The 13014-nt window shown below is 40.5% G+C and overlaps 1 protein-coding gene across 3 annotated transcripts in view; it reads left to right on the forward strand.

Moving 5' to 3' along the window:
• ZNF470 (zinc finger protein 470) overlaps positions 1 to 7673 on the forward strand; it is a 49707-nt gene extending 42034 nt beyond the window's left edge. For all 3 annotated transcript variants that reach the window (XM_027037430.2, XM_027037428.2, XM_053210607.1), the window contains one exon: positions 1814 to 7673. In XM_027037430.2, coding sequence (XP_026893231.2) covers positions 1814 to 3684 — 1871 coding nt within the window. In that variant the 3' untranslated portion in view covers positions 3685 to 7673. The remainder of the gene's footprint in view (positions 1 to 1813) is intronic.
• Positions 7674 to 13014: the final 5341 nt, after the last annotated feature.

Consider the following 13014-nt stretch of genomic DNA (forward strand, 5'->3'; position numbering starts at 1 on the left):
GTCTTTATATTTTTTAAATCTGTATTTTAACGTTTATTTTTTGAAAGAGAGAGAGCGTGCATGCACATGAATGGGGAGGAGCAGAGAGAGAAAGGGAGAGAGAATTCCAAGCAGGCTCCATGCTGTCAGTGCAGAGCCCGACATGGGGCTCAATCCCACGAACTGTGAGATCATGACCTGAGCCAAAATCAAGAGTTGGACACTTAACTGACTGAGCCACCCAGGTGCCCCTTATATCTGTATTTTAAAATTCATCCACTTGAGATTCAAAACCTCATCTTTTAATACTCCTACAAAAGATGAATAAATGAGCTAACTACTATTACCTCCTTTCTCTTCGTCCATCACCTCTCCACTTCTCTTGTACTCAATGGGATTTTGGCCCAGTTTATATTTTATTTTTCGCTGCCTTGCTTGAAAGCTATTGTTCTGTCATGAAAGGTAGATAAGAGTTTATAGATTATATATTACAGTGGAATCAGCCTCGAGTGAGATGGTTACATTTCATTCTGTAGCTTGTAGTATAGCCTCTTCCTGCTTTCAGTTTTCATAGTTTCAAGAAGAGGATTGTTGATAGGTCACTTATACTCCTAATGATATACGTTAATAAATAAGAAATAAAGTATCCAATTCAAGATAGTAGAAAAAGAACAAAGTAAGTCTAAGGAGAACTAAAATAAGTTAGGTATAGTGACTTATACTGCTAGAGATAAAAGTAGGAATAAATGAACTAGAAAATAGTAGATTTAATGAAAATAAATCAAATAGGTGCTGCTTTAGAAAACCAATAAAATAGGGACACCTGGGTGGCTCAGTCAGTTAAACATCCAACATCAAGACTCTGCTTGAGTCTTGATCTCAGGGTTATGGGTTCAAGCCCCACATTGGGCTCTGCACTGGGCGTGGAGCCTACTTTAAAAAAAAAAAAAACCTAGTAAAATGTGTAAACTGTCAAATATAAACAAATGAGAGAAGGCAAAAAAAGAAATGATAGTAAGTAACCATTGATGCCTAAGTACTTAAAAGAATCATATGAATCTGTTACCCTCAACTGTCTTTAAATAATTTGAAAACCTGGATGAAATGGGTAATATTTTAGAGGATATAAATTATTGAAACTGGGGCACTGGGTGACTTGGTTGAACGTCTCTTGATTTCAGCTCAGCTCATGATCCCAGGGTCATGGGATCAAGCCCTGCATCGGGTTCTGTGCTGAGTGTGGAGCCTGCTTAGGATTCTCTATCTTTCCCTCTCCCCTCTTCCCCTCATTCTCGCTCTCAAATTAAATAAATAGTAAGTAATTAAATAAACAAATAAATAAATAAATAACGGCAACTGACACCAGAAGAGATAGAAATTTTAAATAGACTGTTTACCATTGAAGAAATGTAGAAAGTTAGCTAAGAACTGCCTCCTCCAAGAATTCACAAATTCTGTAAAACTTGTAAGAAAAAAATACCAACATTGTTTAAAATGTACCATGACAGAGAATAAAAAGAACTTTAAAAAGTTTTGTTTATGAAGACAGCATAACATTTGGTGCCCAAATCTTACCAAAATAGCATCAAAAAATGAAAATACAAATCTCAGTTATGAATACTGGTGCAGAATCTGTCATATTGATATAACATACCAGAGCCAAGGAGGGTATATTCCAGAAATGCAAGGATGGCTGCACTGCCTGACTTTATATAAGATTCTCAGAGACCTCTGTGGTCTTCAGTAACTGTTTGATTCACATGGTTTCACTTTTGAAGTTTCCATTCTTCTAACATTAAGTAAAGGAGACATTTGCTTTCTCAATATCTTTCAGACTTGGAGTATGTTTGGATGACCAAGGAATTATCTCCAAACCGGGACATTTATGAAGGAAAGTTATCCCAGGCAGTGATACTGGAAGGACTTCCAAGCTGTGACCTTACCTGTTCCACATTAGGGGAAAACTTGAAATGTGAAAACCTGTTTAAGAAGGAGCTGGTAAGTCAGAAGACACCTTTCAGTCAAGAGACAGTCACTCATATTGGTACCCTTATCGAGAAAAGAGACGACTTTAACAAATCGGGGACACTTTTACATCTGAATAGATTATCTTATCTAGAGCAGGTATTTTCCATAGAAGAGAGAATATATAATTTTGACACAGATAAGAAAAGTTTAAAAACACATTCATTTGTCAAAAAACATAAGCAAGTCTTGGGAGAAAAGAAACTTCTGAAATGTAACGACTGTGAGAAAACTTTCAGCAAAATCTCAACCCTTACCCTTCATCAGAGAATTCATACTGGAGAGAAACCCTATGAATGTGTTGAATGTGGGAAAGCCTTCAGCCAGAGTGCCCACCTTGCTCAACACCAGAGAGTTCACACAGGAGAAAAACCCTTTGAATGTACTGAATGTGGGAAAGCCTTCAGTCAGAATGCTCATCTTATTCAGCACCAGAGAGTTCATACTGGAGAAAAGCCTTATCAATGTAAGCAATGTAACAAAGCCTTCAGCCAGCTTGCACATCTCACTCAACATCAGAGAGTTCATACTGGAGAGAGACCCTATGAATGTATTGAATGTGGGAAGGCTTTTAGTGATTGTTCATCCCTAGCTCATCATCGAAGGATTCACACTGGAAAAAGACCATATGAATGTATTGACTGTGGGAAAGCTTTCAGGCAGAATGCTTCTCTGATACGTCATCGGAGATATTATCATACTGGAGAGAAACCATTTGATTGCATTGATTGTGGGAAGGCTTTCACTGATCACATAGGACTTATTCAGCATAAGAGAATTCATACTGGAGAGAGACCTTACAGATGTAATGTGTGTGGGAAGGCTTTTAGCCATGGCTCATCCCTGACTGTACATCAGAGAATTCATACAGGAGAGAAACCTTACGAGTGTAACATCTGTGAGAAAGCCTTTAGCCATCGTGGCTCACTTACTCTTCATCAAAGAGTTCATACTGGAGAAAAACCCTATGAGTGTAAGGAATGTGGGAAAGCTTTTCGGCAGAGCACACATCTTGCTCATCATCAGAGAATTCATACTGGAGAGAAACCCTATGAATGTAAGGAATGCAGCAAAACTTTCAGCCAGAATGCACACCTTGCACAACATCAGAAAATACACACTGGAGAGAAACCGTATGAATGTAAGGACTGTGGTAAGGCCTTCAGCCAAATTGCACACCTTGTTCAACACCAGAGAGTTCATACTGGCGAGAAGCCTTACGAATGTACTGAGTGTGGGAAGGCCTTTAGTGATGGCTCCTATCTTGTTCAACATCAGAGACTCCACACTGGCAGGAGACCATATGAATGTCTTGAATGTGGAAAGGCCTTCAGACAGAGGGCATCCCTGATTTGTCACCAGAGGTGTCATACAGGCGAGAAACCTTATGAATGTAATGTTTGTGGGAAAGCCTTTAGCCATCGTAAATCCCTTACACTACATCAAAGAATTCATACAGGAGAGAAACCTTACGAGTGTAAGGACTGTAGCAAAGCCTTCAGCCAGATTGCCCATCTTACACTGCATAAGAGAATTCATACTGGAGAAAGGCCCTATGAATGTAAAGAATGTGGGAAAGCCTTCAGGCAGAGTGTACATCTCACTCATCATCAACGAATTCATACTGGAGAGTCATCCTCGATTATTCCCTCCTCACTCCCATACCACCAAGTCCTCTAGATTCAATCTTCTGAAGGCCTCTAGAGTCCACCACTTTTTCCCAGTCTATGTCCCATTATCATAGTCTAAGCGGTAACCATCTCATTTTTATGTTTACAACAGTGTTACAAACATTTTCCCTCTAGCTCCCCTCAAGTGCATTTTTAACACTGTAGCCAGCTTAATCTTTTAAAAATAGGAGTCAGTATTCATGTTATTTTCCCATTTAGAACGTTTGTCTTTAAGAATATATTAGATACCATTTAAGGGCTTAGCACACGATCCTTGACATATAATTAGTGCCATTAAGGTAAGGGTTTCCTTGCTGTTACCTTCAGCCGCAAATAAAATCCAGTAGGTCAAGACTAAGAAATCTAAGGATTTTAGAGCAGAGGACTCTTCACTCTCCCAGAAGGTAGGGAAATGAACACATTCAGAATTAAAAGATTCTGTGATGGACAAGGTAACATGGTGGCTTACCACTCTCTCTGTGTGAATAAATACAAAGACTTGTAGGATTGCTGATGAGGAACTCTCCGCTTCACCTGGCATGCAGAAGTGAGAATAGGCCAGTCACAACAAAGGCATTTGGTAGCATGTAGGACTAGGCAGGTATTGAAAGCAAAGTAAGCAAGCTAGAAGACCTGATTAGAGTAACAACCATGAAATAAACTGAAAAAGGTAGTTTAATACTTTTTTTTTAATTAAAAAAAAATTTTTTTTAACGTTTATTTATTTTTGAGACAGAGACAGAGCATGAATGGAGGAGGGTCAGAGAGAGGGAGACACAGAATCTGAAACAGGCTCCAGGCTCTGAGCTGTCAGCACAGAGCCCAACGCGGGGCTTGAACTCATGGACTGCAAAATCATGACCTGAGCCGAAGTCGGCCGCTTAACCGACTGAGCCACCCAGGCGCCCCTAACACTTTTTTTTTAATTAAAAAAATTGTTTTAATGTTTATTTATTTTTGAGAGAGACAGACCCCAAGCAGGGGAGGGGCAGAGAGAGGAGACACAGAATCCGAAACAGGCTCCAGGCTCTGAGCTGTCAGCACAGAGCCTCATGTGGGGCTTGAACCCACAAACCTTGAGATCATGACCTGAGCTGAAGTTGGACACTTAACTGACTGAGCCACCAGGTGCCCTGGTAGTATAACCCTTTTACCTGTAGAAAAGCACCACAGACAATTCCTGTGATGTTTAAATTGTTCTAAAGCATAAAATAAATATGGTAAAACTGCCCATCTTATTCTGAGACTAAGACTGACATCAAAACGAAAACATATGCTACAATAAGCTTATGAATGTAGATACTAAAACGTAAACTTACTTTAAAAATTTTAAAAGGTAGAGTAAGTGGAAAGCTAGACATGTCTTTGTATAGAAAGTCTGGCAAGGATATTTCTCTCCACATTAAATATGTAAATTAATTGATATTCCAGTAAAAATCCCAATATATTTTGAAGTTGACAAGCTGATTCTGACCATCTATAGAGTTGTGGTATTATAGTAAGGAATGTACTCCTCATTCAGTTAACATTAAATGAGCATTTGCCAATGTGCCAAGCCCTGTTTTAGGTGCTGGGGACACAGCCGAGTGCAAAATACACAAAAGTTTTTGCCCTTCCAGATCTCGTGAGAGAAAACAAAAGAAGTTGAAATACAGTAAAATCTTGGGTTGCGAGTAACTTGTTCTGTGAGGGTTCCCGTAAGATGAACAAACATTTCTAATAAGTTTTAACTTGATAAATGAACAATGTCTTGCAATACACGTAGTATGTGATGCCAAATATCACATGATCACAACTGAGCCAGTGGTTCTTCTCTCTGTCTCTGTCTCTGTCTCTCTTTCTGTGGGATTGTGGGTGATCATCTCCCATGCTTTGATGCTCACTCTCAGGCTGTAGTGTTTGGCAGAAATCAGTGATTTGTCAGAACGTTGGAAGGTGCCCACCACTGGCACTAGTGTATTTTTTGTCTCTTCAAAGCACCTATGAACAATCCTTTACTTTTCCATACAAGAGTGAGCTTAGGAAGGCTTTGCTTCATTGTAGATCAGGCTGCCTGCAGATATAGACCCTTTCTTCTGCTGCCTTCTTGCCAGTTACATTAAATACAGTATATGACAAGAGTTTATTAATGCTGTAGTGTAGTCAACATCTGTTAGTGATAGTGAAAGTAATCCTACACAACAACCCTCCTCTCTTGTCTCCCTCACTCCAGCCACAAAGGTTTTCAAAAGTAACTGCAGGTTAATTTGCTTATTTTTTTTATATTTTGTATTTTATTATTTTGTATTATATTACAAAATATTATATTCATTCTTACATGAATATTTTTGGGTTGTAGAATGAATCGTCTGTGTTTTATTTCTCATGGGGAAATCGCTTTGATATACAAGTGCTTTGGATTACAAGCATGTTTCTGTGATGAATTATGCTCGCAAACCAAGGTTTTAGTGTATATACTATAAGTGTGTAATATGTACCACAAAGAGAAATCATCGAAAGAGGGAGCTGAGGAGTGATGGGAAGGAATGCCTTACTATTCCCAGAACATATGGGCATTAGAAGCAGGGGACAAGGGAGATAATGTCAGACACAATGGACATAATGAGAATAGTTTTGTTCCAAGGTAGATAATTACACTTTCAGTGTTGCAAGAAGACAGAATTGATGGTTTAACAAGGATCATGAGAGTTCTATTTACTCTTTATCAATGGTGATTTCGAGTCTGGTGGAGGTTTTGTTTTGTTTTGTTTGTAACAGCCTTATTGAGATGTAGTTTGCATAACATACAATTCACCCATTTAAAGTATACAGTTCAGTGACTTCATATGTCCAATGTTGTGCAAACATTACCACATTTCTTTACCTAAAAACAGGATACCCTCACCCCCAGAGGAGTACTCTTACTTGAAGCACCTAGTGCTTGTGGATTCCCTCTCGACTGCTGCCTGTGGCAGCATAGAAAGCTATTTGAGGGGAGCTCTTGTCCAGAGGACATGAGTGCTAGAAAATGGAGCTTTGGGGCTCCCTTTACTTTGGGATAGAGAGGAGGGGGTGAGTGGTCTTATTAGACTCCCCTTATGTATGATAAAAGGGATTTTTCACTGCAATGGGGGCAAGATAGATTGATCAAATGGTGTTGGGACACGTAGCTTCCTGGAAAGACAAAGATCTATACCCTGTACACTAACAAAGCCCTGAAAGAGCAAAGATCTAAATGTACAATATTAAAGTACAAGAAAAACGGTATTTCTGTAAGTCTGAGGCAGACCTATTTAGGTATTATACATAACCCAGGAGCTGACATTAAAGTAACATGTATGTGTGGAAAAGATCAGAGTCACAGTTAATAGACAAATTTAAGATTGAAAGAAAATGTTTGCAAACAGATATAACAAAGGATAATCCTGATATTCAAAGCATTCTTACAAATCAATAATAGTAACATCTGCAATTCGGTAGAAAAGTGGACAAAACCAATGGCCAGTTCAAAGAAGATGAGAAAACAGCTAATGGAAATGACCCAGTATCACTACTAGTAAGGAAATGCAAAATATAGTGATGTTGTATATACTTCTTTCCCCAGTAGGTTGATGTTAAATCCTAGAGGAGTGATTATGTCTAGTGGTGAATGTGTCAAAGCCAAGACAATTCCGTTGTCAGGTGTATAAATTTATGTGTGTATATACCATTTGAACCATTATTTCCCAGAAACCAAAGTGTACAAAGGTAGGTGACTGTATAATGGCAAAAATAACTTTTAATGGTGAACTCTGTTAGAAACTACTAGGGTCCTGGGTAAATGAGTAAGTTAATTATGGTGCATTCATTCAATAGAACTTTATACACCTGTTGATAAAAAGAAATATAAATGTGTATATGGCCATAGATAGTTGTATTATACCTAATGAAAAAAAATTTTCAGACTGTATTCTAGTATAAACTCATAATTGTAATATCAAAAATAAAACATAAAAATATGTATTTTTCTGTTTTACTCTGCCCAGTTTTCCTTGCCTCCTTCTTTGGACTACACCGTCTCTTCCTTTCCTTTGAGCGGCTGCCCTTACCATACCATACCGGACCATAACGGCTTTGATGGTCTTGACTAATCAGATTCTGTCTGGAGTTTGAAAGGCAGTTGGGTCTGTGTCATCCAGTGGCAGCTCCCTCTAGGGATGACGCTGGTGTTGTCCTGGCTGGGATCTTTGTGCTTCCTGTGGCTGTAACTCCCCGCACTACCCGCTGTGCTTCCAGTACTTCATTTTTTACGTATATTGCTTGCTTGCTTGCAGTTAAGGAAACAGCCAGTAGAGAGTTTGGTATGAAGACTGGGTGACAGGCTGTAGAATCTTTGGAAAATGGAGGTGTTAGGGATTGGTTTTGGGTGAGATGGGCAAGTAAGACTCCTATTTCTTTTCTAGCCTAAGAGAGCACGAGCTCTTGGTGTGCACTGAGTAAACATCCAAGTGAATTAGTATTTGTAGTCACCTGAGATGAATAGGGGTTGGGGTCCTGGATAATGGCATTTTAGAGAAGAGGAATGCTGAGTCCAAAGAGTGTATAGGATGCTGTTATCTAATTGCTTTGGATAATTTAAAACTCAGATCTTGAACTTCTAGCATCAAGGCAAACAATTTCAACTAAAGGTCTTTTGGATATTGTGGAAAGAGGTCTTATATTATTTGAAGTCATAGGGTTAAGACTGCTCAACCAAATTGAGAGACTCCTTTTATGGTTTGCTAAAGTGGGATGCTGGTTAAATTCCATATTTTGTCATAGAGTATTGGAATTTTAAATTTTAGTGTTTTCAGAGGAAATAATAGACTTTAACCAAATTCCAAATAATTTTAAAGGAAAAATTATCAAAAGAGAAAATGTGCTTCAGCAAATTAAGAAGACCTAAGTGGCTGAAAATTAATGTTAATGTTGAAAAGTCAAAGTAATTTAGAAAACACACATTGTTTTGAAAACATGTGAAACAGGCTTTTCTTGGGGTCCATAAAGTCAATCAATTATGTAAATTTATCAGTTGAAACTTTTATTTTTTTAATCTGCTTCAGTATTTTCTTCTTTGAGAAACAAAATTTTAGATACCCTGAAAATGTCATAGGACAGGAACAGGGTCTTGAGAACAAGTCTCAAGATGAAGTGACCTTTTAGAGTAGATGAAGTGGGGCACCTGGGTGGCTCAGTCTGTTAAGCGTTGGACTTCAGCTCAGGTCATGATCTCACGGTTTGTGGGTTTGATACCCATGTTGGGCTCTGTGCTGACAGCTCAGATCCTGGAGCCTGCTTCGGATTCTGTGTCTTCCTCTCTCTCTGCCCCTCTCCCGCTTGCACTATTTCTCCCTCCCTCTCTCAAAAATGAACATTAAAAAAATTTTTTAAACAAAAAATAAAGTAGATGAAATAATCTTTTAAAATGCATGAATATTTTGTAAATGTCTACATACACAAAACGTTGCCAGTCATTCTAGACTTCCAGAAAATGACAAAGTAAAAAAAAAAAAAACAAAAAAAAACCCACATCAAAACCTGATTTTTTAGGTGAAGAGAGAAAAAAGAACTGCATGCAAAAATTAGGTGCCTGCTAGACTCTTCATCCCGTGTTCCTGGTTCTGAGGGCCACTCAGCCTGGCCACCAGATCTCCCCAGACGACCTCTGCCTCTCAGAAGTCACACAATTCTTAAATGAGAAGGGACAGTTGGTTGCTGGATTTGGGAACACAGGCCCCAAAGAACACAGGCCCTCTAGGATTGTGGAGGTTCTGGAAAGAGTCCTGGGGACAAGGTTCTGCTCTGCTGGTGTAGAGGATCCAGTTGGGGCAGTAGGTGATGAGGAAGCCAGTCTGCTAAGCAGGGCGAGGACCTGGGGCGAGAGCTTTCCCTGTTCCAGGGACAGTGCTATAGACTGTGTCCTTTCCAAATTTTTATGTTAAAACCTGATCCCTAAGGTGATGGTATCAGGAGGTGGGGTCTTTGAAAGGTGACTAGGTGGTGAGGGCGGAGTCCTCGTGAATGGGACACCAGCCAGCCCAGCTCAGGGAGTGTGGGGGGGGGGGAGGGTGGGGGCACACTCCATCCCTTGTGTCCATCTCCCCAAAACCAACTGCATACCTGGCATGTGCACAGAGAGCCTGTATTATTGGTAATGCTGTCTGACAGTGGGTCCTCTCTTCCTCCCTCCCTCTCTCTGTCTCTCTCTCTCCCTGAAAGTAGGATGGCCCCCATTTGGGCATCTCTGATGCTCAGGGCCATCCCTGAGCAGGCACATTGGCTCTGGATCTCCTCCTGCGCTTTTTGGTCTGGGTCATTTGTGGATCATTCAAACAAAAATGAGCCCCATCATGGAACCAGTAGTCGTGAGCTAGGAATGCATGAGAGAAGACATCCTGAGGGATAGGCAGAGGTGCAGGACACCTGGACACACGGGCCCATCTGCAGCCCCCACTGGTTCCCCCCTGTCTGCCCTCCCTTGGGCCCATTCGCCCTTCACACACAGAAAAGCAGCAGCATCAAGGTGGGGGCAGGATTGGTTTCTCCTGGGGCCTGTGTCCTTGGATGGTAGGTGGCCACATCCTCGCTGTGTCTTCATGTGGTCGTTCCTCTGTGCTGTGTCCTAACCTCTTATAAGGACAGCAGTCGGATTGGATTAGGACCCGCCCTAAAGCCTCATTTTAACTCGTCACCTCTCTAAAGACCTTATCTCCAGACATGGCTGCCTTCCGAGGTCCTGGGGGTTAAGGCTTCAGCATATAAATTTTGGAAGGATGCAAACCAGCCCTTCACATCAGAATTCAAGTTCTCTGAAATGTCTCTGATGTGAGTTCAGAAACTAGTTTCTTGTCCCAGTAAAAGTTAGTTTCTCACCGGCAGTGAGGATTGGGGACTCTGCTCTACTCAGTCTTGCAGGGACATAGACCTCACCGTGTGGCTCCTTCATGCCCCAGGGACTCGGAGTTCTCATTCAAAGCCTCTACATTTTGTAAGCAAATGAGGGACATAACACCTGTCTGATGAAGGACTTTTATCCAAAATCTGCAGTGAATTCTTAAGACCCAACAATAAGGGGCCCCTGGGTGGCATAGTCGGTTAAGCATCTGACTTCAGCTCAGGTCACGATCTGTCGATTCATGAGTTTGAGCCCCACATCAGGCTCTCTGCTGTCAGCACAGAACCTGCTTTGGATCCTCTGTCCCCCCCAACCCCACCCCTCCCTTGCTTGTGCACGCTCTCTCTCTCTCAAAAATAAATAAACATTAAAAAAAATAAGAAAAGTCAAGTGAAAAATGGGCAAAGAATGTGAAGAGACAGCTTACAAAAGATCTATAGATGACAAATAAGGATAGGAAAAGATGGTCATCACCATCGTGTCATTAGGAAACCACAGGTTAATGAGATACCACTGCACACCTATTAAAATGGCAAAAATCCAGAAGCAACTCAATACTAAATGCTGGCAAGGATGTGGAGTGACAGAGCTCTCCTTCCTTGCTGGTGGGAATGCACTTTGGAAGAGAGTTTGGCAGGGTCTTGAAGGCTAAACCTAGTCTTACACCATCCAGCAATCATGCTCCTAGGTATGACCGAAGTGAGTTGAGAACTTGTGTCCACACAAAGCTGCATGTGGGTGTATATAGCAGGTTTATGGACGCAAATAAGATGTCCTTTAAGAAGGTGAATGGATGCATAGACTATGGTATATACAGTATATTATTGTTCAGTGATAAACACTAATGAGCTGTTGAGCAAAAAACAAAAAAACAGGGGGGCAGGCACGTAAATGCGTATGGAATGCTCAGTGAAGGAAGCCAGTCTGAAAATGCTGTGTATTGTCTGATTCCCACTATATGACATTCTGGAAAGGGCAAAACTATGGAGACAGAACAAGTATCAGTGGTTGCCAGGGGCTCATTGAATACGGAGGAGGATGAACAGGAGGAGCATTTTTAGGGCAGTGAAACTATCCTGTATGTGACTGTCATGGTGAATATGCATCATGCATTGGCCCAAACCACCAAGTGTACCACACGGAGAGTAACCTTAATGTAATGATGGCATTTTATTAGTAAAGTATCAGTATAGGTTTATCAATGGTAACACATAGGCCACACCAACGCAAGTGTTCAATAGTTGGGGAAATTATGGGTAGGTTGGTGGGTATATGAGAACTGTCTGTACCATCTGCTCAATTTTTCCGTAAACCTAAAACTGTTCTAAAAACTAACGTCTATTAGTAAAAACAAGAACAAAAAAACCCCCACAAGATGCAATATCCATACACACCAAAATGGCTGAAATTTTAAAAAATATGGCCACATTAAATATTGGCAAGGATTTGGAGAAACTGGGTATCTCGTAAATTGTTGGAAGGGATGTACAATGGTGTGGCTACCCTGGGAAACAGTGTAGCGGTTTGTTTAAACAAGAAAAAACTTAAAGTGCAAACACCATACTACCTAGAAATTGGACTCCTAGGTATATATCGACGAGAAGTGAAGATTTATGTTCACACAAAAAAACTGTCATGAGGAAACAACAGTGAAAGGGCAACGTATGCAACAGGATAATATTTGCAAACTAAATATCTGATAAAGGGTTAATGTCCAAAACATATGTGTTTTTGCCACAATGAAAAGAAAAGGAAAAAAAAAAAAAAAAAACCCAACCTGGAATAGCTCCAAACTGGAAACATCCCAGATGTGATACCCAAATTACAGTATGTCAATGCTGTGGAATAGAATTTGGCAAAAAAGTAATGAACTATTGATACATAAAACAACTTGGAATTATGCTGACCAAAAAAAAAGGCCTATTATATAAGTTTTGAAAAGAGAAAATTATGGTTATGGAGAACAAATTAGTGATGGGGTTAAGGAAGGATGGGGTCTGGAGGAAAACGGAGGCGGTTATGGACGAGCAACTTGAAGGAATCTAGTGGTGATGTGAATATTCTGTATCTTGACAACATCCACATCAATATCCTAGTTCTGATGTTGCAAAATGTCATCCTTGGGGGGAATCAAAGGGTGCTTGGGATCTCTCTATGGTTTCTGTTTTTATTTATTTTTAAAAATTTATTCATTTTTGAGAGGAAGAGAGAGACAGTGCAAGTGGAGGAGGGGCAGAGAGAGAGGGAGACACAGAATCTGAAGCAGGCGCGTCAGCACAGAGCCCCACGAGGGGCTCGAACTCACAAACCATGAAATCATGACCTGAGCCGCAGTCAGACCCTTACCCCACTGAGCCACCCAGACACCCCATTCCCACTTTCCTCTTATGTGGCCTCTCTTGTCTGCACCACTTTCCTTATGTGGAAAGTAGCTTGGTTGCGATGATT

The sequence above is a fragment of the Acinonyx jubatus genome, chromosome E2, assembly GCF_027475565.1.
Source record: "Acinonyx jubatus isolate Ajub_Pintada_27869175 chromosome E2, VMU_Ajub_asm_v1.0, whole genome shotgun sequence".
Lineage (NCBI taxonomy): Eukaryota > Metazoa > Chordata > Mammalia > Carnivora > Felidae > Acinonyx > Acinonyx jubatus.